The 26,882-nt window shown below is 43.0% G+C and overlaps 1 protein-coding gene across 1 annotated transcript in view; it reads right to left on the minus strand.

The window, feature by feature from the left end:
- LOC146811146 (uncharacterized) overlaps window positions 1-26,882 on the minus strand; it is a 206,484-nt gene that overhangs the window by 128,983 nt on the left and 50,619 nt on the right. The window contains exon 5 of the mRNA XM_085618212.1: window positions 5,815-5,865. Coding sequence (XP_085474338.1) covers window positions 5,815-5,865 — 51 coding nt within the window. The remainder of the gene's footprint in view (window positions 1-5,814; window positions 5,866-26,882) is intronic.

The raw sequence follows: 26,882 nt of genomic DNA on the forward strand, positions 1-26,882 counted from the left end.
CTTCTGGCACTTGGCTTGTGGGGCTTGGAGTCGCCCCTGGATTGTGGTGCTGGCTGTGGCTGTAGCTCTGGTGCTGCCTCTCGCTGCTGGTGGCTCCTGCGCTGCGGGAGCTGTGATGGGCTTTTACACGCCTTCGGGCGTGAACACAGTGATGTCAGCACCTCCCGGCGCTTAACTTGTGGGGCTTGCAGTCCCCCCTGGATTGTGCTGCTGGCTGTGGCTGTAGCTCCAGTGCTGCCTCTCGCTGATGGCGGCTTCCGCGCTCCATGCGAGGGCAGCAATGCGTCAGTTCTGAGCTGAGGGTGATGTACCGGTTCTGAGACGGGGCAGTTCTGGAGGTGATGTACTGTGTTTCTCCATGCAGTAGGGGTGATATATTGATCTTTTCCACACAGTGGTGGCAATGCAGCAGTTCTGAAGCAGCTGTACTGAAGGTGATACTCAGGATCCATGTATGATACATCAATCCTGCTTCTGCAACAGCGGTGATGCATTGATTCTGCTCTCGATGCAATGGTCACTTTAGGCCCACTTCAAAGGGTCCAGGACTGGGGTGCCACACCTTGGCAGGGCACTGTCGAAATGTCGTCGGAGACTGGTTTAAAGTTTTTTATATCCCCGAGACTTCAGATTAGGAGGCCAGCCAGCTAGCCCTTGACTGACTCTGCATTCAAGTGATGCAGCTCCAGTCCTTCTCACCCAGGTAAGAGAGATCAGCAGGCAGCCGGTCAACACAGCAAGGCAGGAATTGAGCAAACAGCAGTCCAGCAGAATGGCTTTCCTTTAGCAGCACAGTAGTTCTTCTTCCTGGCAGAGTGGTCACAGGTCCAGAAGAGTACTCAAGTCATGGTGTAAGAATTCCAGTACTTGTGCGCAGTTGTTCCATTGAAGTGGGGGAGACTTCAAGGATATTTGTATGAAATGCACAGAGGTCCTCCTTTACTGCCCTGGCTCCAGACACACTACAGGAGGGTATATTGACCTTTGTGTGGGGACAGGACACATCCTGTTCAGGTGTACGTGTAAGGCTTTGCTCAGTTCCTCTCTCCCATCTCCGAGGATGGCCCATCAAGTCACACTTAAGCTCCCATTACATATGGCTGTCCAGGGAAAATACACAAAGCCCAGCTGTCACCCTCCCCGAACATCTATCAGAGACAGGCACCAGCAACCAAATTGCTAAAGTAGGAAAAGGCCAACTTTCTAAAAGTGACATTTTCAGACTAGCAATTTAAAATCAACTTTACCATAAGTTATGATTTTAAATTGTGAGTCCAGAGACACGCCAATCAAAAAGTATTTCTCTTAGCAATTGAAAATTACACTTAAAAATGTAATAAGGTGATCCCAATGTTATGATAGATAGGCCTTGCATTAGTAAAAAACGAATTTGAGAGCTTTTCCCTACTAGGAAATGCTAAACTTAAAGGTACAATACATTGCATCCTGCCCCCTGGGTTGTCCACAGCCTACCATAGGGGTGACTAATATTCTTAAAAAGGGAAGGGATTATACCTGGCAAGATGTTTATCTTGTCAGGTCGAAATAGCAATTTACATTGCACACACAAGCCCTGCTACATCAGGCCTGAGCCATAGTTAGAGGGCTACTTAAGTGGGTGGCACAATAATTGCTGCAGGACCACTAGTAGCATTTAATTTACAGGTCCTGGGCACATGTAGTGCGCTTTACGAAGGACTTTCAAGTAGAACCAATGTTAACATGTTTACAGGAGAGCGCACAGGCACATTAGCACTGGTTACTAGTAATAAAGTGAACAGAGTCCTAAAGCCAGCAAAAGCGAGGTCAGAAAAAGTAGAGGAGATAGGAAAAATGTTGGAGGGAAGCCCACAATGAGGCAGGCAGGACTAACAGAAATTCATATTTATTTTGTAATGCGGTTTTGATTTCCTTTATCTTTCAACTGTAAAGTATTTTTAATAATAAGTCTCCCCTTCAAACAGATTTTGTACTCATGATGTAATCGGACTACTTGGCGATGCATGTATCTTGTGCTGTAGATAACGCACACATGATAGAAAATGAGATGAGTGTAGATGAAAGATACTGGGTGTAAACATTATGTTCCTGAGCATTATAAACACATGTGGCCCAATATGTCAGTTGACGGGAGACTTGAGTAAAATTTAAATTACACCAAAGATCTGCCCTTCCTGCTGGTTACCTTCTAGTGACAGAAAACTCTTTATGATGTGGAATTACAACTCAAATATGTGCCAATTATCTACAATTAGTTTGAAATATGTTGCAGATGATGAAAAGAAACCATCTAGTAATGATAGCCACTAGTAAATATGTTGCAAAAATCTGAATTTACTAGTATCATTATGTTATATTTAATGAAAATATATTTTTTATTTTAAATGAATTCTTCTCTTTCCTCAATCCTTTGTGAAACAAGGGATAGTTAGTCTACTTTTCAACATTAAGTCAGCTTTGGTGGCCCCATTAATATATCACATTAGAGCGCATAGCCACTTGAACGCTTACTTCAATGCGGCCACCATCTGTCTAGACATATGCGTGCTCTCACTCACCGAGGTGGCACAGGAAGCCATCAACCACTCTTTTGCAGGTGCAGCATGCCACGAGTCATTGCACGTCGTTGCCAGCATGTGCCGCATTTTAGCATAACAATAACTGTGGTAGTCACCAAGACAATGACTACAGCACCTTTTAAGATTGCATTTTATGTTGCTATAATCTATGTGTCTTGTCCTTTTTCTCCCCCGACAGGTTTTTTTGACAAGTGTCATTAAGTACGCTGACACTTACACCACACACCTTAGCGCATGTGTAGGTACCTCACTGGATTCATGTGGCATTTTTCACCTTTGCCACTCACTACTCTCACTCACCTGGTCCTGAATAAAGCCCTATCACACGTCTTTAATGGGCTGAAACATGTATACCTAAACAAATAGTCAACTAACGATAATAATCTCCTGATAGCTGCATCACATATATATCTTTTAACCATATCCTGAGCCGCCAATATTAAAGTCTAAAGGCAAGGATTCTCAGAGATATTTTTAACATAATCAATTCACGTCACATCACATATCTGCACCGCACCAGCTCCGCTGTAACCAGGCATTATAGCACGACCCCGGGGACATTCGGCAAACCGGTTGGGACCTCAATGATGATGCATGACTCCAACTAGGTTGGTGTGTGAGGGGTCTTTTAAGTACACCTAATGGGTATATGTACTTACCACACATAGTGATTGCAACACACATGCATAGTGGGCTCATCCACATTATTTAAGTCTAGCATTACATTGGGGATCAGGACGTACCCCCTTTTCTTTCCCTCGCCCTCTTCTTGTTTTTCCAGTTATAATGTTTTTGCCATTCATTCACATCTCTTACTGTTGAGCGACTCGTACTGTTTACCTTTACCGCTGAACATGCACTCCATGGATATTCGCTGCAGGAGTCTAAAGGGACAATGCGCAACAAACCCAACTGAAAATGGGTCTGTTGAAAGCCCAATCAGAATTTAGTATAGGAATGGGGCTGACATTGCTTCACCAAATTCCAACCTGTGCTATCTAAAAAGCATCACCTCCTGAGCCGGTCTCTAGCTTCAGGCATGCTGCACTGATTTGGACATGCATTGTATGTTCATGGCTTGTAAATGTTTGAGGGGAGCTCACATGTAGCATGGCTCTCAATTCACAATACTATATTCATACTCCTTTCCCATTGCTGATGGCCCTTAATGCTGTCAGCACAGAGACAACAGAAATGAAAGCACTCAAATGAACAGGTCTGTCCGTTCACTTGTATTAATGTTTGCTCCTTTAGCTGTGAGAGGCAACTTCTCTATTATTATATGTATGAGTTGATGCGGCCGTGCTCCATATGCCAAAGCAACCACTATTTTACACTAGAATTTTGTGAATATCTAAAAGTAGTAATGTTCTCAAAATGGTACCAGTAAAATGACTCTTATATCTTACTCACAAATGGAACTACCTTTGTGAATAGCCTACTCAGTCTATTATTTCAACAGGAAAAAGAAAAGTAGAACTATAACAAAGTATGTACTATACTGCACCCTAAACACACTACACAAAGGCTGGCCATATAGTGCAAGCCTATGAGGATATAATGCACAGGAAGCATGTATAACATCGAATATCTTAACTTGACAAGAGTCAAAAGAAACTACATGTTCCTCCTATTGCTGTTTGAATCTAAATCAAAAATTCACAGGACTCCTTCCAACAAGAAAAGTTGACATGTTTCAGGCAATGCAATTAAATGCCTTCTCAGGACTGAGGAAGTCAAGGAAAATAATATCAAAATGCCTAGGTTAAGGCATAAATACCTCAGGTTCCATATTCGATAGGTGAAAGCGCTTTGCCTGCATGTGTGGTTTGGTCAGTAAGGTAGAAAGATTTAGGAGTATATGAAGGGGACAATGAATTGTAGGGAGGAGTACTTTCCCACCTCCGTGTTTATTAGATTATTATTTTCCGTCATTGACTAGAGAAGACGTGTACTAGCAAGGGAAAGCTGGAAATATGTACATATGACCGTGTGATTATTAGGTGGTCATGGGAACATGCAGACAAACTGAATTACGGGAAAGAGACAATGTGGTACCTTGAAGATGTGGAATTACAATGCGAAGTTAAAAATACAGTTGTTTTTGATAGCTGTACATCTAGTTTAAATCAAATGGATACAGAAGGCAGGACTGAAACTGACTATTGAGACTAAATAAGGGCAATTTAAGATAAAAAAACTTGTTCGATAGGAGCACCAATGATCTTGAAACAGCTAATACTGAGATTGGTATGGAGAGTGTCTGAGAAGACATTGGTTATCAATATTGCACGATAGGAGATGAACAGAGTGTGTGTTTTGGTCAGTGACATCAAATTGGTTAGTCCAAGCTTGTTTTAAAGAATTGGAGATCATAGAGATGAAAAAATGGGATCCTGGGCATATTCCTAAATATAATGGGGGGTGCTTTCCAACCGAAAGAAAAAGAGTTATTTGTCTGGGGAGTGGGAGGAGATATTCAAATACATATGTGTTACTTTACTTGCTGATTATGGTTGTATTCTCTTCAATGCCTAAATGCTGGGGGTGCTTTTAATTGTGAGCTCTGCCTTTCCTGAATTAAAGTAGACTATTGATAAATTATTCTAATGGTGTTCCTTCTCTATGCTTTCATACAGCCTTCTTCTGACATAGAGAAGAAACAGAGGGTAGCAGAGATTCATGCTTCCATTGATATCCAACAAGTCTGTGGAAATGAGTTGAACACTATAAGGGTACACTTGCACTTTTCTACCATCTACCACTTACCTTAAGTCCTTAGAGACCGCAGAGAGACTCTCAAAATAGGGGAAGATTATTCATCACCATAAATGTACATCTAATAGTGTAATTTACTTTGCTGGTTAGTCAAAAAGATTGTCATGTTTTCCAGGACAAGGTTTTGACTTCACAGTGCAGTACAGTTAGTCATCTATGGGTAGCTAAGTGAGAAATGGGTAACAGAGGAGAGCAGTTTTATAGCAGCAACACTTACATAGATTCCTATGATCTGTGAAGACCCAGTGAGAGAGGGTGAAGTATATTATGCACAAATGCACTGCCAGGATAGAACGCATAAGCTCCTTGTTTTGGCAGTTGGATCTGTAGATCAAGCAGGCCATACACAAACTACACTATCTATTGGAAAAAATACCATGTGTTTGAAAAAAGACCAGGGTCTTAGATTAAATAAAGATGAAGGACTACATTATGGAGTTGACAAAAATACACTTACCAAAGCTTCAGTTACTGCTTCAAGAACCGGAAGAAGACAACCCACATCTTTCTAAAAGACAATGTAAAATAAATAGTTACAAGAAAGAACAAAAAGGACAACTTCATTTGTGTAAGATACCATTTCAGTTTTCAAAAACAGTGTTAATTTTTTTAGATACATACCTCTTACCTCTAACTGAAAGGGGGCATGAAACATTGTATGATAAATCATTGGCATGTAGATAATATAGCAACAAGGTTTGGGAAAGCCAATAGTTCCCGTCTTTGGGACCTATTGGCTATGCAAGCTGTTTTAGCAAAGCTGTAGAGCATTCCCCAATACTTTTCAATATGGCTAAGGCAGAATATTTTTAAAAGCCTGTGATGCTGTAGCTCAACTTATTTTAAAGGCAAGCAGAACACGTATGCGCCTACAAAATTACAATAGCCTTGTTTTTTTCATTTGCTAATCCAAGTTGAATCGCTAAAAAAAAACAGAATATGTGATAGAGTTTTAACTTTTAAAGCGAGTGTGGGAAGCAACACAGAGGCCATAGTTAGGAGGCAATGCAAAGCAAACGGGTGAGAGGGAGAGGTAGAGAGCAATGTGGAAAGCAGGGGGAAAAGGACCAGGGCAAGAAAGTAATATGGGGAGAACCACATAAGGATAAGCACATCACAGAGTGAATAAAGGGGACAAGTACATTAGCAAGTAAGAATAATATGCAGCATGTAGGAGGAAGTCAAATATACTTAAGCACTCCATGCATTCTCATGGAGTGCTTAATGCAAAAGTAGGGCCCAGAAAGTGAGTACTACATGGGCACAAGTAAATTGACAATGATCCAGGGGATGCATTTCTAGCAGCATTGCTGCTGTTGCAGTGGGACTACATAACCCAGCAGCCCACAGACAGGAGGAAGGGCGCCAGCTATCTTTTGTGCTCTGTCCCGCTCTGTGACACCCACAGCGTGGGACACGCCTGCACCAATGGAGCTTGGAAGAGACTGGGCCCCCTCTCTTGACTACAGTATCCAGCTTTGCCTACAGTCCCCCAAAAACTTCAAAATGGGCAAAAGGAAAATTAATGTGTACCATGCTAGCATCCTTTGCAAAGCATCTAAGTTTATGACTAATAATTCAAGTAATGTTAAGGGTGTGATTGAAAGAGAAATTAGCAGTACTGAAGAGCGCAAACCTACAATGCAAAACTCAACTGAAGAAATGTTCGAAACTCCATCAATAAACTCTATTCCAAATCTACCTGGTAGCAAGAAGGCTGTGACTGAGACGGTATCAACAAACCCAGGTGGTTGAAAACGCTGCTAGTACCTGTCTCACAGTGATCCAGAAAGTTAAGCATATGCTGGGCTTTCAGGGTAAGGTTCACACAAATACACAAAAGAATGGGCCAGTCAGTTGACGTGCTTTCATTGATGAGCCACACCATGGAAAACAGGGTGGAGTGGTCGCCGGGGGCAAGGGTCTCTATTTTCAGCACAAACGTTATATGGTCAGGCATGTTTTTCCTTATCTCAGAGGGGCATTACTGGTAAATTCAAGGGTAGTGCCTTACCTGTGGGCTTCATTTATAAAACTCCAGAGATAAGTGATTTTGCCAACAAGCAGATGGTTGATCAGAGGCATGATTACTCCCTATACAATGTCACTATTATGAATCGATTTGCTGGTCTGGGGTATTTGGATGCAAACAATTGCCTCAATGATCCAACAAACTGACCTTGATGTACTTATGTTGAGCCTTAGGAACAAAGAAATGGAAAGGTTCATGTGTAATAATTACAAGTGTATTAGCCATGATTAAGTAACATCAATCACAAAACACTACCTGCCAGAACACTTTTACTTGTGATCAAAGCAATTGTAATCAGTTAGCTCCAAGTATTACTGAACCGATTTCAATAGCATTGCAAAAGGTTATCTGTCAGAAAACTGCTACTTGTGGTTTAAGTAATTTGAATCAGTTAGCTTCCAGAACCACTGAACCAATTTCTAACCAAAATAAAAAATGGCGCCTTTGGCTGGCGATGAAATAGGACGCACCTCACTGTGTCTCCGTTTCCCTGTGGCCGGACTATACTTATCTGATGGCATTGGGACCTGGGAGGGGATAGCGGGACTAGTGCTGACCAGCTACTAGTTGCCTGCTGCCCATTGTGAGTGCCTGGAGCCCCTGGGGGTGAATTGCTGACCTGAAACATCGAGGCCTGGGAGCCAGAAAAGCCTGGGTTTGACATCTTGAAACCAGGCTGAGGCAGGGGCAAGGGGCTCTTGAGGGCCAGGGGCCAATCTTTAAAGTGCATCGGGCCCTCTGCTGTGGCCACCCTAAGATGCAGATGTAGCCCGCCCGCCGGAGAGCGATACCACCATCTTGGGGGACTGTTGTTTGATGGAGACCTTGGGTGTCTGACTCCATGGGGCTTGGAGCCTCGATCCCCTGGTCTCGGCAGGAAGAAGCTGGCCAGGTTGGGCTCAGGAGGGGCCCATCCGGCCAGGATTGGGCACACATCGGACCCCCTGTTGCTCGCATAGGAAAGCTCTGGGTGGGCGGCCCATGCTTCGGCTTTCCCCAAGGTGTCTGGGCCTGACTGCAGGGTACAGTGAGGGAGCGGTGGTGAGCCTGTGGGCCCCCTTGAGTGTGCTGGTGTCGGGGTCTGAAGATGTCCCACCCCTGGGTCTGATATTGGGACTGGGGTTCCAGCATTAAGGTGAGAGACTTCCTTGACATGTCATCTGTGCACCTGCTTGCGTCATAGGACTTGCAGTGCCTGGCGGTGTGATTGGCTGCCTTATTGGATGGCAGGTGTTCCCACCGCCTCCTCCTGAGTGACCGAAGGAGCTGAGGCCTGCTGCTCAGGACAGATCTCTATAGTTGGTGCCAGAGGCTCGGGAACTGCTCTACCTCATGATGGACTCCTGCCCCAGCAGCCCTGACCTGCGCACTGCTCTACCCAGGATCTCTATATGCCCGGAATGGACAGCTGTACCGCGCTCAAGGCACATGTCCCAGTCCAAGGAAAAGTCGACCTCCCAGGCTAAATAAGACATCATACAGCATCTCCGTTCCATAGATGGCGCTCAATCTCCCACTCATTCTCCTCTGGCCTCTGTGGCAACTTTCCTACAAACACCTTGAGTACAGTTGCAGCCAACTAACATGCTCCACCTGGCCCTTGGTGTCTGCCCTGGTGGCCTCGTCATCTTGATATGCAGACAAGTGATGCACAAGCTGGAATTCCTGGGCCTAACCTGACAGGGCTGTCCCCTGATTGGTTTCAGGTCTGCCTCAGTAGCTTTCCCTCTGCCTCCACTTCCCATCTTTAGAGCGGTTCATGTTTGGAGCTGACCCAATGCTCTCCTGGGTCCAAGAAAGGACTCCTGTGTTATGTGGTCAGCCGCCAGGACAAGAGGCTGGGACTTGCAAAGAAGATTTTCTCAGCCCCTGTTCAACTTGTCCCCATGGGGAGTGACTTCCTCAGAATAGACCTGGTTTCCACCAATGGAACATTCCAGGACTTGAATGGCTCGTTATGGCCCTGTTGGCATTATTGAATTTGTTCTTGCTGTCTTACTCCTCTTTTTCCTCTCCATTTTGTCCCTGAAGCCCTGGGATTAGAAGTAACCCTGGGCGGACAACTAAGTTTGCGTAGTTTGTGCTACTTTGCGCTACACGATTTGCACATAGCACAGTGAAAAATCACACAGCGTAGCGTAGTTGACAATTTTTGCTTGCTCGCGGTCCTCAACATCAAATTGGCGACAGAGAGCAAACAAAACAACATCCCAGCGAGACTTTTTCCTCGTTCGTGATCAGCAACATCAAGTTGCCGATCGCAAGCATAGAAAATAAACCTCCGGGCGAGATTCTCAATGCGGGGAGGTCAGGTTTCTCATTGCGAGTGGTCGCGTATGCTCGCGACTGCTCGCGCTGAGAAACTACCAGTCTGCGTTGAGAAAGCTGCCGCTCGAGTAAAAATCTACTAGAGCGGCAGAGAATGACAGATCACACTGTGCAAGATGCCATTTTCAATGATTGCACAGTGCGGACAAGCATCCGGCACTGTGCAATCATCGCGAACAGAGCACTCTGCAGTTCGCATAGTGCTATGCGTATCTCGCGTAGTGCACTTCGCGTAGCTACGCGTAGCGCTACTACGTGAACTAGAAGGTTACTGCAACTTTTTCTTGCTACTTTCTTTTGTCATGGGGGCCTGTCAGACTGCCTCCTGCTAAATAAGTGGGATAAAACATATTAGGATCTTTCTCCTATCCTTACCTCTGCGGGTGGCAGTGCTTTCTCTTGTCGGCCAATAATTGGCAAACTACACTCCACTCTGACACACCCCACACAAATACCAATGATACAGGTCAGATTTCTTTCACTTAATGTGAAAGGTCTCAATTCCCCCAATAAGCACAGGCAGGTTTGATGATAACTCTTGCTGCAAGACCCTGAGGTTATTTTCTTACATGAAATGCACCTCTTGCGCTCAGATACACACCGCATGGCACATCCAAAGCACCCAACTCAATACTGGACGACTTTTACATCCAGGATGGCAGGAGTTGCTATTCTGTTTAAGGTGGGTTTCAAATTACAGGTTGCTAAATTGGTCCGTTGCCTTAAAATTAGAGCTCAGCATAACACCATATCCCTTACCTTGATAAATATCTATGCCCCAAGCAATCTCAGGACACATATCTCAGGACACTCCTCAAGGACTTAGCTGCAAAAGAAGATAGACAGCTGCTCTTAAGGGGGGACTTCAATCTGGTTTAGGATCATGAGCTGAACCGTAGCGAGAACTCCTTTCAGGGCATGAGGGCGATGTCGGCCGCTTTGAAGAAGGACATTATGACCCTAGGCCTGGTAGATGCATAATGCTATAAGTCCCCTGATGGAGAGGACTACACTTTTTTTTCCCCATGTCCACCGCTCGTACTCACGCATCAACTATTTCTTCTTATCACATTCACTTGTCTGGTTCCTTGAAGCAGCGAGCATCTTCGATATCTCTATCTCAGCCTATGCACACCTTGAGAAAACCCTGACGGGTGTTGGGGTGGCACCCTGCTCTGCACCGCATTTGCGGCTCCCCTCTCACATCTTAAGTTACCCGGGGAACATTGCAGAAATTTGGAGAGAGATTCAAGCCTATTTTGAGACAAATGCCCTCACCAACACTGATGAGCATACTTTAAGGCGGCTATCTGCGGCACTGTCACTTCAATCATAATTGCCCATACCAGGGAGGCCCAGCTGTTAGAAAACGGGCTAGCTAGGGACATAAAGGGCCTGGGGCACGTGGACCATACTGCACCTTTGAGGCTGCAAAAGAAGCAGCTGGCCTTGCTACGTGGTCAATTGTGGGCATTGATGGTAAACAAAGCAGAGCGCTCATTTCCTTATATTGAAACAAAAATACTATGAAGGTGGGAACAAGGTCCACTCCCTTCTAGCCTGCTGGTTTCATACCTGAATTTACCGCTCCCACATCGCTAAGGTCAAAAATGAGGATGGCACGTGGGCCATCTCCACAAACGACAAACAGCGGGCATTCCACGTATTCTATTCTGTCCTATATAGCCAAGGGGAGAGGTGGGCCCCTTCCATGCTTCGTGCCCTTGGCCACCTCTGGAGTGGGTCCACAAGCACAGTCTAGAGGCACCGTTTACACTATATGAAGTGTGTCGGGCACTGAAAGACCTTCTGGTGGGCAGAGCCCCAGGCCTAGACGGGCTTACAGTGTCTTTCTACCACTTGTTTGTGCCCCAACTTACAGTTCCTTCTCTGACACTACTAGCTTGATGCCTACACTGACCATGGCTGAGATAGTTTGAATACCCAAGCTGGGCAAAGACCCGTTGCTCTACATATCGTACTGCCTTATCGCCCTCCTTAATCCAGATGCCAAGATATACACCAACCTCCTGGCAAACTGGTTGGAGCCCTATCTACTGGGTCTCTTCGACCCAAACCAGGTTGTGTTCATTTGGCAGTGCCAGGGGGCAGACAACATCTAGCGCCTGGCCCATCTGGTGGAGAAGGTCCAGCAACAAGACATCCTTGCGTGCCTCCTCTACCTGGATGCTGAGAAAGCTTTTGATAGGGTGGACAGTGCCTTTCTCAGATCGGTACTCCTGAAAATTGTGATTAGACCTATCATGATATCCTGAATAATGGCAGCCAATGTCGCTCTTACCATGCAAAGCCGGGTCAGTGGTCTTCTCTCCCGCCTACTGCACATCCGTAGGGGGACCCGACAGGGATGCACACTCTCCCCCCTACTCTTCACCCTCGCAATGGAACCTCTGGAGAAAGCCATTCGTCGGGCGCCCGACATTAAAGGTATCTCCTTAGGATCCAATGAGCACAAAGTAATGCTATTTGCGGAGGATCTTTTGCTTACTTTGACCAACCCCAATGATTAATTTCCCACCCTGCTCTTGCTCCTTCATGCATTCAAATAAATCTTGAGCCTTACGATCAACACAAACAAATCACAAGCATTGAACTTAACACTTCCACCACAGGAGGCTTTGCAGTTGCAGTCACTCACCTTGTTCCAATGGCCAACCCATTCGGTCCAATAATTGTCCGGAGTGTTGGCGCTCTGTCTTAAAGTACCTGAGGCGATGAAGGACCCTCCCTATATTGTGACTTGGTTGCCTAAACGACGTAAAGATGTCACTACTGCCAAAAGTGGTCTATCTTTTTCAGACACTACCTACGCCCCTTCCCCAAATGTCTATCACAGGCCTCCAGAGGAAGGTGAACTCCTTTATCTAGAGAAAAGGTCATCAACGGTTCTCCAACAAGATACTCATGCTAACCCGAGATTGGGCAAACTTGCATGCCCCATCCAATATATCCCAGAATGGGTGGTTCGCGAGAGAAAAATCATTGTTTTTTTTATGGGCAGGGTGATGGCATGCAGACCACTTTGAGATCTGGCCTGATTGCCTAAACGGCTTGGACCACGCAGTGCCACCATTGTCACCCCAATAATAACAGTTGTGGACATATGGGACCTCACCTCCCAACACCCCACTGTTTCAGAATCCTGACTTCCCGCCGACACTGCAGCGTCACTCCTTCTTGGACCAGGGGAATGAAAAATGCCACATAATCAGCGATCTTTTTGAGGGAGGAACCTTTAAGACTTTCAACCAATGCACAAGAGACTATTGCCTCCCAGCTACACATGGCTACAATACTTCCAGCACAGACATTGGCTGCACTCCCACCAATACACATGGGGCCACATGTCAGCTTACCTCCTTCGAAACACTTGTGCGCTCCTATGATGTCTCACAAGGGCTTATTTCGCATATGTATCTGGTCCTAAAGCACCCTTTGCCCCTCCATCCTTACCAGACCCACCGGCACTCAGACATTCCAGATGCCATCCCCACGGAGCAGTGGGAACAGTTATGGCACGACATTCTGAGGACCTATCGAAGCACTTCTCAACTTGAAACTGCCTATAAAGTTATGACCCACTGGTACTATATGCCTGTCCAGCTTCAGAGAATGTTTCCTGCATCCTCACCTTTGTGTTGCCGATGTAACTTTACTACTGGCTCCTTCTTCCATATTTGGTGGTCCTGTCCACTTGTTTCGGAGGGAGGTACTGAGTCACTTCAAGGACACGGTGGGGTTTCCCATACCAAGTACACCACAGTTAACCATCCTAGGGATCCGGCCCCAATCTCTCATAGTTGTGACGCACACTGACTGGCGCCTGATCTTGCATATGGTGGGGTCAGCAAAACAAACTATAGCCTTGCTGTGGAAAAGCCCACAACCCTACCTACCTCACTATGGTTCACCCGTCTATGGCGCACTATGACAGTGGACCTCCTAACCTGTCATATCACGCACTCTGAAACAAATGTTACACTTGTATGGCAACCACTGCTTGCCCACCTCTCGACACTAGAACACTTTAGCTTTACCCCCACCTCCGAGCTGTACAACTATTTGACAATTTCCTCCTTCTGTGAGTGGTTGACCCCTCATAATGCACCGGCCCCTCTAACATAAATTAAGGATCCTTAGTCTTTACACAATGACTTCCTTGGGCCCCTCCCCTTTTCTTCCCTCCTTCCTCCATCCCTCTTCCTTTTGTTTTAAGTGGCATAATCGGATACCTGTCTCTAGATTGCAGGCCCCTCTTTAGTCAAGATGGGGTGACGACAATTTATGCTTATACTGTGTAACGCTTTGATTTATATTCATAACTCTTTGTAACATGGAGCATCTGTATGAGCCCAAGGGAAATAATTATATGTGTATAAGCAGTGCACTGTGCTAAGAGAACATGGTCGCATTGTGGGCCACTAGAAGCATGCTGACAGGATCCGCTAAGTTATTAACTTACTGCACAATTGATCAAAATGATGTATGTGTGATAAAAGTGTGCAAAGTCATTCAATAGTAATAAAAGAGATTTCAACACAAAAATTGAGACTTTTATTTTAGGAATGTAGGTGGTATTAAGAACAAAATCCAGAACCATGTTTTTCTTTCCTTTATTAAGCATTTTGGAATCCTGTGTTTTCAGGAATCATGGGCCACTGTTGATTACCATATCAAATGGCTATACCACTTTTCAAACACCAGCAGTTGCCTTCTTAGCAGGGAGACCAAAGGGAGGCCTCTCAATGTATATTACCACTGTGCTATAAGGGAACGTTTTTTAAAAAAAAGGCTGCATTGATCTTACTATCATGTTGTTGGTCTTAAAATTTGCAGTAGCATACATTTTTATATTTCTAATCATTATAATAAAAATTTTACTCCAGAGAAAGCTTTTGCAATTGATAGTATTGTGAGAGAATTTGAGACAGTTTGCTATGTGAAAGGTAGGGATAATCTGCTGGCTTGGGGGCTGGGGGGAATTTAAACAACTGTTTCTGTCCCATCACTGGCAGGGAAATATATGACTATGTAGACCATCAGGGTCTATCTCAAGTTGGTCATGATGCATATGGCGAGCAACTAAAAAGTGCATTTTAAAAATGTTGATTTGGCTTTTGCTAATGAGATCTCTGACCTGCACACTCCTTCTGGGTGCACTTTTATGAGTGGAGACTGTAGTTCAACTATTGATATTAGCTTAGTCACATGTGCTTTTAGATTTTTCATTATGAATTTCAGGACACAGCTAAATGGTTTTAGTAATCCTAATCCACAATGTATAGATATTACTTGTCCGGATAACAAGGCAAAGACTAGCAGCGTAGTTTGCACCAATGATATCAAGGTGGCTACATGAAATTATATATGGATTAAATGGAGCAATGTCATCACTGAGGATTTTCTTTTAAATTTATTCTGTGCAAATCATGCTCAAGTGAATATATGCCTTGATGATAATGCTGAGGATGGGGATATTATAAATGCTTTCCTCTCAAATGGCAGGCTTGTTACAGCCAGTCTGACGCACAACCCACTGAGATCAATTGCAAACCATAACGGATAGTTTGACTCCAAATGTACAAAAGCTATAAAAAAAACTGAAAGAGGCACTAAACAGATTACCTTGAGTAAGTAATGAAAGAGTATCATGAAGGTGGGCAAAAAAGACTGCATTGGCACACAGGAAGCAATACATTTATTCTGTGGCCGGGAAAGCATTAATTAATGCCAGCACTTGTAAAGATAGCTGTGCTTTGTATCAAATTGTAATAATCCATTTTAAAGATTCTGATATTCCAACAGTTGAAGTTGTCATACACCAAGAAGACTGGGTGAGAAACTTTTCTAGTATTTATGCCCAGGAATCCATGGATACTAAGGGAACACCACTCCTTGTTTTTACTTTAAAGGACGTTTTGGATGCTATAAGCGGATCACGCTAAGGAAAGGCCCAGGGACCAAATGGGATGCAATCAATCTCTTTAAAAGTAATTTGGATTTGTGAGGGTCATTAGAGACTAATGATATACGAGAATAATATTCTAAGTCACTTTCAAGCTTGTTTCTGCATCAAGGTTTCAACTATTGATCAGGTTTTTCGATTCATGTTAATATACTGGAGAACTGTATTGATCCATGGTGGCATCTTTTGTGTTGTGTTTGTCGACCTAAAATTGGCCTTCGATATGATTTCTAGACCGAAACTGTGGAGTATTTTGTCCGACTTGCACATGTCCCCCAGGATGTTATCCTTCTTAATCTGCTTACACAAAGGCCACTATGCAAGTAAGATGGGGAGGTAACCAGACTCAGTTGACAGAAAAAGTACCAGTCTGCAAAGTTGTTTGACAGCGATGTTTGCTGACACCCATCCTGTTCCCACTTTTTATTAAGTACATAGCTTCCTTCTGGGTTGAACTGGAGGCAGATGCCCCATTGTTGGCAGGTCTTAAAACTCCAGTTCTTTTGTTTGCTGACAACAACTTGCTGATTTCCAAGACTCCGTCAGGACTCCAAAAACTTTTGGATCATCTCAATAAATTTTGTGATGATCAAGTCTTGGGAATTAACACTTCAAAGAATAATGTGATGTCTTTCAGACAGCATAAATCTTTTAAGGGCTACCTAATCCTGGGTGACTCTTCTCTTGAACAAGTCAATACTTTTACATACCTAGGGGTTATCATTGTCAAGGGTATGCCTTGGCAACCACACATTAGCAAGGCCACAACTAGGCTAAAGCAGATCTCTGGCATAATACTCAAGGAGTTTTCGACATCCTTTTCCAAACCCATTACTCCTGCACTTAATATTTATGATGCCAAGGGTCTGGGCACAATCCTGTATGGGGCTGAGCTGTGGGGATTTGCCAAACAAAATGAGATCACAAGATACGAGAATAGTCTTTTTAAGGAACCTGACTTCCCTCCCAACTAGTTCCTGTTACTCCCATTGTTTAAAGACCTAGGTGTTACAAGGGCCTGATACAAAATCAGTTTACAGCCATTGTTGTATTGGAGGTGCTTGTGGCGTACTCCAGAGCTGGCACAATATACTGACAGCCTGAGGAATGTAATGAAGGATGACCAATTCACCTAAATTCCATGGCTTTCAAATATGAAGTCAGCCTTGCAATAATTAGACTATCATGATTTGTGGCATCAACCTAATACATCCAAAGATGAGCTCAAAAAGAGATACCAGTCGCTTGGAAATGACAAGGTCGTTCGGAAGTCAGCTAGTGCCAAGCTGGCAAGCGACCACATGGACATCAAGTTATGGTGTGGGCGGGAATTATTCTGGGATGTAATACTGGTCCCACTGCATAGGAAATTTTATTTCCAGTTTTGTATAGGCACCCTGCCCCTTAGGTCATTCACTGCTGGTTCGAAGGGTGAAGGAGGTAGCTCCTTCCCTTCATGTGATCATCTGATGGAATGTGTTTCACATGCTATGTATACTTGTCCAGGTTATTCATTCCCCAGAAAAAATGGCTGGCACTGATATGTAGGCTACTAGGCATGCAGAACAACCAAGATGCCCTTTGCAGCCTCAGATCAGATCCTTCCATACAACTGGTCATCACTCTCGCAACGTTTTTGGGTACAATGTGGATTCTCCATAAGAAAGCCCTAGGTCACTTATCTGCCTAGCAAACCACCATTCAGTTTGTCTTATATGTGCTCTACTTGGGTTATCTTTTGCAATACCCCATTTTATTTTTTGATATGCCCTATTTATATTTATCCATTTATAACTGTATATAGATTCATAACCTATATGTTTTTAAGAAAATTACTTGTTTTAAATTATGTTTTATCACGTATGTGGCTATGTGATGAATTGTTCTTTAATGGCACTGGTGGCCGAAATGAAGAGTTTTGAACGGAACTGAATTGATTAATGTTTTAGGATTGATCTGCAGAATAGGTCCTTTTGAATCTTGTTCTTCCTTCATGATAACTCCATTTTTCAAAAAAAGGAGATAAGGGGAGCTCCAACTTGTTATCAGCAAATTTCCCTGTTGTATTCACTAATAAATGTGGCTGGGAGAATAATACTAAGACAATTGGAGGATTGGGCAAAGGAAAACTCTTTCATGCAAATTAATCAACATGGTTTTAGAAAGGGGGTGGGTACTCTAGAACAGTCTCTTAATTTTAGTTTACTTATTGTTAAATATGCAATAGCAAAGAGATGTTTTATGGGTGGGTGGAACTTGTGAAGTTTTATTCCAATTAAAACATTTGTGAGGTGCTGTGGAGTTTTTCCATGTTGAGCTTCTCACACTTATTTTTAGTGAAGGGAACCAAACAGAGCACCAAAGATTTTCTACTTGAACAGTAGCTCTCTCAACGTGATAGGTAGCGACTTGCTGTGACTGCCTACATTAAGGAATCTTGTGGGAGGCATTCTAGCACTCAAAAATCAAGCTAGAGGATGTAAATTCTAGGGTGCACTCGCCAACTTAATGTTTGTGAGCCACGTGCGAGAAAAAACTCTGTTGGTTAGCGGAGTGTTGCCGAAACTTCACACTCCAAGGGTAAAACATTACAAACTCCGCAAGCGGAGCAGAATCTTTCACTCACTCTAATCTATTTGCCACTTATGGACCTCTGCGGTACCTTTGAATGGGTAAATTCTGATAAACTATAGACTTTAATGATCAAGATGGGTGTTGATTTCTCTTTACTGAATTTCAGTATGCATATTTATGTAAATGGTAAGGCCGGACTCAGGTTCGGAATCTTTGGAGAATGCATTGAAAAATTTATGTTAAACTGGGGATATGGCAGGGCTATGGTCCGGACCCTTTTTTATTCACCCTTTCATTAATAATCTTAGCAGGTTCTTAGAGAGAAAGGTCATGATGTTCCACATATCAACCAAAAAGCCATAATCATATTATTGTATGCGGACGATGTAGTAATTATGGCACGCACCCCAAACGAATTACAGAACTTGATGAATAATTTTGTGGAATATGTGGCCGAGATAGATCCAAGAGTTAACTTGTCTAAATCTTTCCATATGAAATATGGGTGTACGGCTGACAAATATTAGCAATTTAGGATAGGAGAAAATAAGCTTGCGGTATCTTCCACCATCTGTTACCTGGGCTTATTGTTGAGGCCCATGGCTCATGGAAACAGCTTGTTTCATCTAGAACCTTGCTGATGAACAGATCTGCTTCAGGGCTCATAGATTTGCAGCCAGATTGAGGGGAACACTCAAAGAACTCTGCACTAATTATGAAGCAAAATGTACCTCATTTGGCACAATATGGGGCTGTTGTGTTGGGATATGTCAACTCACGGAAAATGCATGCTTAAGGAAGTACCTTGCAGTTCTGAATTTTGTATTTGTGTATGTTTGCCATAAAGAGCTGGGACTCCCTTTTTTAGAAGATCTCATTAGGACTCGCCCCTATATTATTGTGGCAAAGAATTTGGTCACAACCTGAGGCACTTCTAAATAGGCTAAAAATTGCAGACTGCCTATAACAGGATTATGCCTTAAGAATACCATATTTGAAATATTTCAAGGCTTTCTTTATAGTTTGGGAAGACCCCCTCTTTTTACCGATCCATCCTTGGTATTTCCAAGGCTGAGATTAAACAACTAGCAATGAATAATTTCGAGGAGGACAGGTCTGCCAAGGAATGTGCAAAGGCGAGTGTTGATTATAATTTGTTGTGTACAAATAAAAATACCCAGTTTAATTGAAACAAGTTTACAACCTGCAGCACAGATTGTGCTGACCCTCTTAGACATTATATTATTCACTGTTTTAACTCTATCTCTCGAGTAAATGATTGGTCATCCAAATTGATTTATAACTCAGTGTGATGGTGTTTCGCTATTACAGAAATTTTATTTTAGACAGTGCAGACCTGCAATGCTCTTTTTGCAACTGCATTCCCATAAAGTCCATTTTGCTTTCTCCAAATTTTTGCAGAGGGTTATTTTGATACACGAACAGTTGATTGGGTAAGCTGCTATAAATTAAATGTCTCCATTTAATACAACAATTATATTGCTTTATATTGATTATGTTTTTAAAATATATATACTCTCTATATATTTTCTTTTATGGAAATGTTATTACTGTGGAATATTCTATATTCAATGATCCAGGGAAGCGAAACATAAAATGAGCAAGACAAACCTCCGGATAAGGAGCAGGCAAATGAGGTTCACAGTAAAGCCACCCAATGGTATATAATGGGTGGGCCTCTCTAGTCCACAATATGTTTTGCTCAACCAGACATCTGCACTGTCTGGTAGGCTCAACCTAAAAGTGAGGAATTGATACCAAGGGAGGAAAAGTCAATATTATCCTCGTTACAAAAACTCAATTTCAAAAAGCAAACATCCAATATATGTTAATTAGTAGGATACTAGTAAAGAAAGACAGAAGACAAACCATCAGTGTGGAGTTCGGTAAACTGATCCTTATTTCTCCTTTGTTTGGCAAGGTGGGCAATACCCTGCTGTGAGACTGTAAGAGTTAGAAAGGAGTGCCCTGGGTCAATGAAATTGTTAAAAAGTGAATGGGGCCTTTTTGTAAGGATGATTGAAGCTGGCTTATTGAGACCTTATCTATTAACTCCCCCGACCCTTCTGTTGACGCTCTCTCCAACTCGCTTCACTTATCTACATGCAACTTCTAGCTGGGTTGCTCACAAATCACTCTTTGGGCCATTTCACACAAGGTGAGCACTGTAACTGCTTATTTAAGAATCAGACTCGGCCAGTACAGTGGGATCAATTAGTTGGGTGTCATCGGCATATGAGTAAAACTCAAATCTGACCAGATTAGTGAGGGAAGAAATAAGCACATTAAAACGTGTCAGGTTCAGACGAGAGTTGAGGGGGAGCGACATTTACATCCCTGAGAGGACGATTGAGACGTTTTTAGGTAAACAGGCTGAGTTCTGTTACTTAAAAAGTAACCAAACCATTGTAGGGCTTTAAGTGTAGTCCAGTTTCATGCAGTGTAGTAATCATTAGACTATGTGAGACGATATTGAATGCAACAGAAAGGTCAAGTAGAATCAGGGGAATGGCCTTGCCCTGATCTACTTCTAGTCTAATGTTGTCCAGAACTGTGAGGGGAGAAGACTCTGGGGCATATTTACAAACCTTGTTGTCACCACGACATTACTTTCAACGATGTTGTGCTGGTGATAAGGACTTCACATTATTATCAGGCAGTATTAAGCCACTTAACTTGGCTTAACGTTGCCTTATAAATAGGGGCACCCTTTCACGCTATAACTGGCCTGAATCGGGAGGGCAATCGGTGGTTCAGTGGGCGTTGCACAGCAGCACCCATTGAATTGGATGCTGCCCCATATTTAAAAGGGTGGCGTAAATATCTGGCAGCGGCAAAATTAAGACCAGGGAAAACCTGGTCTTACCCTGTCCCAATGAGGAGAATTTTTACATTTTTCATCACTTTTTGCTGTTTTAATGTGTGCTTTGTTGTGCAGCATACATGGAAAAAGCAAAACGCCAATGATTGTTTATGTGCAGGAAGATGTCCCTTTTTCCACATAAACAATAATTTTTTAAAAAATGATGTTTTGCAACTTTGATGTGTGCTGCATTAAGCTACAAAACACCATTTAAAGATTGTTTATGTGCAGGAAGGGACACCTTCCTGCACATAAACAATCACTCCCCTCAGACAATGCAGGCATCCTTGCACTATGGTGCAAGGGAGCCTGCGTTGGTGCTAGGCAGCAACATTTAGCACCGGCACAGGGGGAAATCCAGAGCTGCAGCACATTCTAGTAAATATGTTGCAGCCCTGAGTTTCTAAAGTAATGGAGTGTGTTGTTAGCCTTATAGGCTTTACGGATCGCTTTGCCACTTTCTTTGTAAATATGCCCCTCTGTGCTGTGCTGTTTTTAGCTCTGAATCCTGTCTGGGATGGCTCCAGCAAGTTGTTATCTTCCAGAAAGGAGTTGAGTTGGGTATTGACAAGACTTTCCCAGATTTTGGACATATAATGGAGCAATGGAGCAACTCTGCTAGTGGAGCGGACCTTTTTGCTTACCCTAGTCATATTTCCCTATTTCATTAATTAAAGCAGATGCCAAGATATATGCATAATTATTGGCTAAACTCTCGCCTCGTGTAGTGAATATTTGGTATGTTCACATTGACGTGACTTTATCCCAAGAAAAGACACTACTAATCAAATCAATGCTGCTATAGCATTATTTGATGCCACAAAAATCCTATGTAGCCATATTGGAATGATATTATTAGATGCTGAGAAGGCATATGACTAGGTCTCATGGTCTTTTTTGGGGGGAACTCTGTAGTTAACATGCTTTGCAGATAGATATGTCAATAGTGACCAGTGTTTATATCGATACTCATTCACTTATGTAGTTCTGGCTGGACATAGTTCTTTTGTCTTTAAGATCATATGTGGTACAAGCCAGGGCTGCCCATTATCTATGCTCGTATTTGCTCTTATATTGAACATTACTTAAGGTCTCTTATTCATAGTCCTCCGATAAAGCCTGCAGCTTTGAATGGCATTAAATTTTGTAAGGTTTGTAGATTTATATACCGCAACTTATCAGCCATAAGGGTATCCAGGCGCTGTCCAAGATTAAGCAATTTGCCCAGAATCACATGATGTTGTTCTGACACAGAGACTCATACCTGGATCCCCAGCTTTCAGCTCAGGCCACTGCACCAAATCCTGAGATCAAGATTATTTCCTATGTAGACTATATAGGGGTGTATTCTTCAGAACTAGTTCAGGCAATTCAATCTATTGCTAAGGAGGGTGCGAGATATGTGCAGTTTCTAGGTACTGTTTGAATCATCAAAAGACTCTAAACCATTCTTAACTTTACTTCCGCTCCAAAAGTGTTATGTCCATTTTTACCTATTTAGGAGTCAAGATCACTTTGCTGTTACAAGGATATTCAAACTAAATTATGATCAGTTACTTACATAGACTATAATCAAGATGCACTGATGGAATTAACATCCCATCAGACTTATCGGCCAATGCAACATTATGAAAATGAACATTCTTCCTGTTCTTATAGCTTTTCTGTGCCATTCTGCTTTGTGTACCTAATAGATTTTTTAGTTGGGTCAAGGGAGGAATATCTAGATTCCTATGGGGGTATAAATGGGCCCAGTGAACTCTCAGGCTCTTGAAACTCCTCCCAATCAGGGGGGGTTGTTGTTACTGGATGTTAAGATGTGTTTTTGGGCAGTCTGTGTCTCTTGTATTAGATATCTTCTTGCTGCTTACTAATTGTCAAATAGACCGCAACTCGTTCGTATATGAATTAGGGGCTGGGTCTTACTGGAAAGTTTACCTGTGTCGACACTCCAACCACAATTATTTAAAAAAAGGACTTTTTAAGGTGACAATTGATGACCATTGGATATGGGGAGATATCTGTTCTTCTTTTCAAATCACTTCTTTACATTTCTTTGCACCTCTTTGGGCAAGCTATATCTACTGTCTATCTTTTAAAATTATTTTTCTAGATCTTGGCACACCCATGACATCAAAATCCTAGGGCAGGTATTTGAACAGTCGGTTTTAACAATTTTGCTTCCCTTTAGCAAGAATATAGATTTTCTTATAATTATTTTTTTAAATATCCTAAGATTTGGAATTATTTCCAACATAATGTTGTAAGTAAGATCATTAATAATGATTTGGCGCTTCTCTCATATATATATTTAAGTGATAACAAACTCACTATAAGGATACTTTATCATCTAATGACTGTATATAAGGAGGAGGAACTTCATACCCTTGGAAAAAATAGAGTTCCAAGAATGGTTTGCCTATCCAAGTATCGGATATTAAGGGCTCCTTCAAAACTATCTACTTGTCTGTGGATTTGGTCAACTTGAAGTTCCAACAATTTAGAACCCCTGTATGTTGTACTATATGCTGAAAAGGGTAGTTAAATGGGCTTCGAAAAAGACTGACAGTAATTGTAGCTTCCTAAGGTATGGACTATGTGCTGCTGATATAGTTCATTTTTTTGTTGGCTCCTTGCGATTAGTTCAGTATTAAAGTGATGCAGCATTACAATTGTCTCAGCTGTTTCAGGTTGAGGTACTGCTAACTGTTAGAGATATTATGCTGGACAGAAAAGAAGATATAGGTCAACATACTACTGTAGCTATCTCTATTGCAATAGTCATAGCTCGCTTATGTTTTGCCATCAAATGGAAGGCATCTGTACCCCCTCACAGGTTACCAATGGTGGGCACTATTGGAGCATATTAGAGAGACAAAGGTTGGTATTCTTCATCTTAGGGGCAAAACGTTTTGTTTGCGTTACCCTCTCCTGATGTAAAGAATGTTTTGGGCTAGTGCTTATTGCCTTATTTTACAAATCTGCACTCTGCATTATGAATGTAGTATTACTATGCAACTAGTTATGTGGAATATTTTTGAATGTGTGGATCAAAGGTTATATTAGGGGAAGAGGAGGTTTGCCACTCTATCACACAGATGATGTCATCAGTGATGTCATTTGAGATGTCATCAGTGATGTCATGAGTGATGTCACTGACCATGTCATGAGTGATGTAATATGTGACGTCATCAGCAGTGCATTGCGGGCGCGCGAGTTATAGTTAGCTGAACTAACTATAACGGGGGAATTTCAATGGTTTTGTAAGAGTGAAAAGTCCAGCTAACTATAACGCCCCTGAAACCTATGGTTTTTTCAGTGAATTTCTAAGGTTTTTTAAATGCTAATTCCTAACTATAACGTGCCTGAAACCTATGGTTTTTTCAGTGAATTCCAAAGGTTTTTTAAATGCTCATTTCTAACTATGGCTAGAGATATAGGACATGTGAAGAAAGAAGAAAAACGCACAGAAAGAAAAAAAAGAAATGCAGAAAGAAGCAACAGAAGTCCTCAAAGACGAAGAAAAGTGCAGGAAGAAAGACAACGTGGAGAAAGAACAAACAGAAACACAGAAAGACGGATACTGGTGTTAACTGAGTCTGACTAACCAGTCCTAGAGCCAGTGCTATGTTAAAAGACACTCAAAATACAGTGAAAACACCTACATACACTAGGGAACACTATGCGTTGGGGTCCCCCTGTGATCAGCATGACCTCCTCTGTAAGCCCCCAGTATATAATAGGGCAGGTGATTAAAACTACCTCTTGAAACGCGCCACAGGGCGTGTTTCCACAAGTCACTTCAGGCCCCGTCCCCTCACTTCCCCACTGTGTAAACACGTCCTGTGGCCGTTTTAAGTTGGGAGATTAAGTCCCCTTGAATGCCGAGGGTCCCTAGGGTCCAACTAGACCACTAGGTACCTCCAGTAAGCGCCACAGAGCTGCATTGCAGAGAGGTATAAAAAGGGGCGTGGCCTCAGAACACCTGTCTGCAACGCAGCTCCCTGGCGCATACTGGAGATACCTGTTGGGCTAGTTGGCCCTCAGGGACCCTCAGTGTTGAAGGGGAATTAATTCCCCAACTTACAACTGGCCAGGGGGTGCGTTTGCAGAGTGCTGCTAGGATGGGGTGTGGCCTCCGGCGCAATGCCAGTCTTTTATTTATTTTATTTTTTTAAGAAGGAGGGCTGTGTTGCCCCCCTTCTTTTTCTAATTTACTGGCCCTGGGGACCCCATCCCCCAGGGCCTGCACCCTAATTTAAAAAAAAATAAAAAATAAAAATTCGGCCCTCCCAAGGCCTTAATCGGCCCAGGGGACCCCAACCCCCGGGTCATGGCCTTTTTAAAAAAAAATCTTTAGGAGGGGGCTGCGTTGCCCCCCTCCTCAGGCCACTTATGGCACAGGGGACCCCATCCCCCGGGGCCGGCCTTTGTTTTTTATTATTATATATTTATAGAAACACTTAGCACATGCTGGACAAACCGTATGTACCTATCACCATGACGATTTGCGTGATAATCATTAAAAGGCAACTATGCATAGAATGAATCCACATGGAATGTATTTACACAGCTAGTGAAGCTCTGACGTGTCTGACGCCCTACCGTGCCTAATCCAGGCGCCCCCACCGGTGGGTAGTCTCCAAGTAGACACCCTTGTCGTTTATTTATACGAGCATGGGTAGCTATTGACGGGCACATTTAATATACACGCACACCAAGCCATTCAAAGGGGATTCAACAAAAATTCAACCAAACTATGCAAGAAACCCCCCTCACAGTTAATAAAACACACATCCACCGCTGCATGTGTAATACTTTTTATTTTACTCTCTGGAAAGGAGACAAACCTTACTTGAGAGTCACAGCGTGCTCCTGGCTGAGCCCAATGCTGTGTTACACCCACCATTGCCCGCCGAGTGCCTCACACCTCTGTGTTGTATTCCACCAGCTAGTGCGTATGCTATCACACTCTCTAGCCCATGTGCACTGTAACACCACCCCGTGAATATGTCGTACCACACTTGCCTTCGCACGGCTTATATTGCCCCATCTAACGTGCCTTCCTCGATGCCTATGTTATAACGCACAGCGCTATGCCATACATATTACAATCTGGGATCCATATCGTTGTCACAGTGCATATGCAACGTTACACTCCCCAGCACATATTTTATATTACAACTTTAGAGACTAGTTAGGTTACACAACACTGCCCTGTGCATATTACACTCCAAGGCGCATATCACATAGCACGAGCTAGTGCCTGTGCTATCTCGTGCTCTCCAATGAATCTATCATTGCGCACAATGTATTGCATATTATATTTCACGCCCCGGTTCATCTTATATCACACTTTTTGGTGCATAGTTTATACCATATACTATATCTAGTTTTCATTTTCAATCGTGCTCTCAGGACTATGTTCTATATAACACTGCGTCCACCTACCCTTTTCACGGACATTACGTTTTGCGATGGGGGGGTGGAGGGTCAGGGGGTGTTTCTGCCAAGTGAGCCAGGAGTCACAGTCACAAACGTCCTCTTCTTCCTGAATAAAAGTGAGATTATGCTGCATACTTGTGCATATTTTAAGTAGTTCGCACAGACACACATTTTAAAAACAATAAAGTTCCTAATACCCACCTTCTCTGAACAGTTAGCTTGCTGCCCCATCCACCTCCTCCCTATCCTCTGTTGTCTGAATCCATCGACTAGCCT

The sequence above is a fragment of the Triturus cristatus genome, chromosome 7, assembly GCF_964204655.1.
Source record: "Triturus cristatus chromosome 7, aTriCri1.1, whole genome shotgun sequence".
In the NCBI taxonomy this organism is placed as follows: Eukaryota; Metazoa; Chordata; class Amphibia; order Caudata; family Salamandridae; genus Triturus; species Triturus cristatus.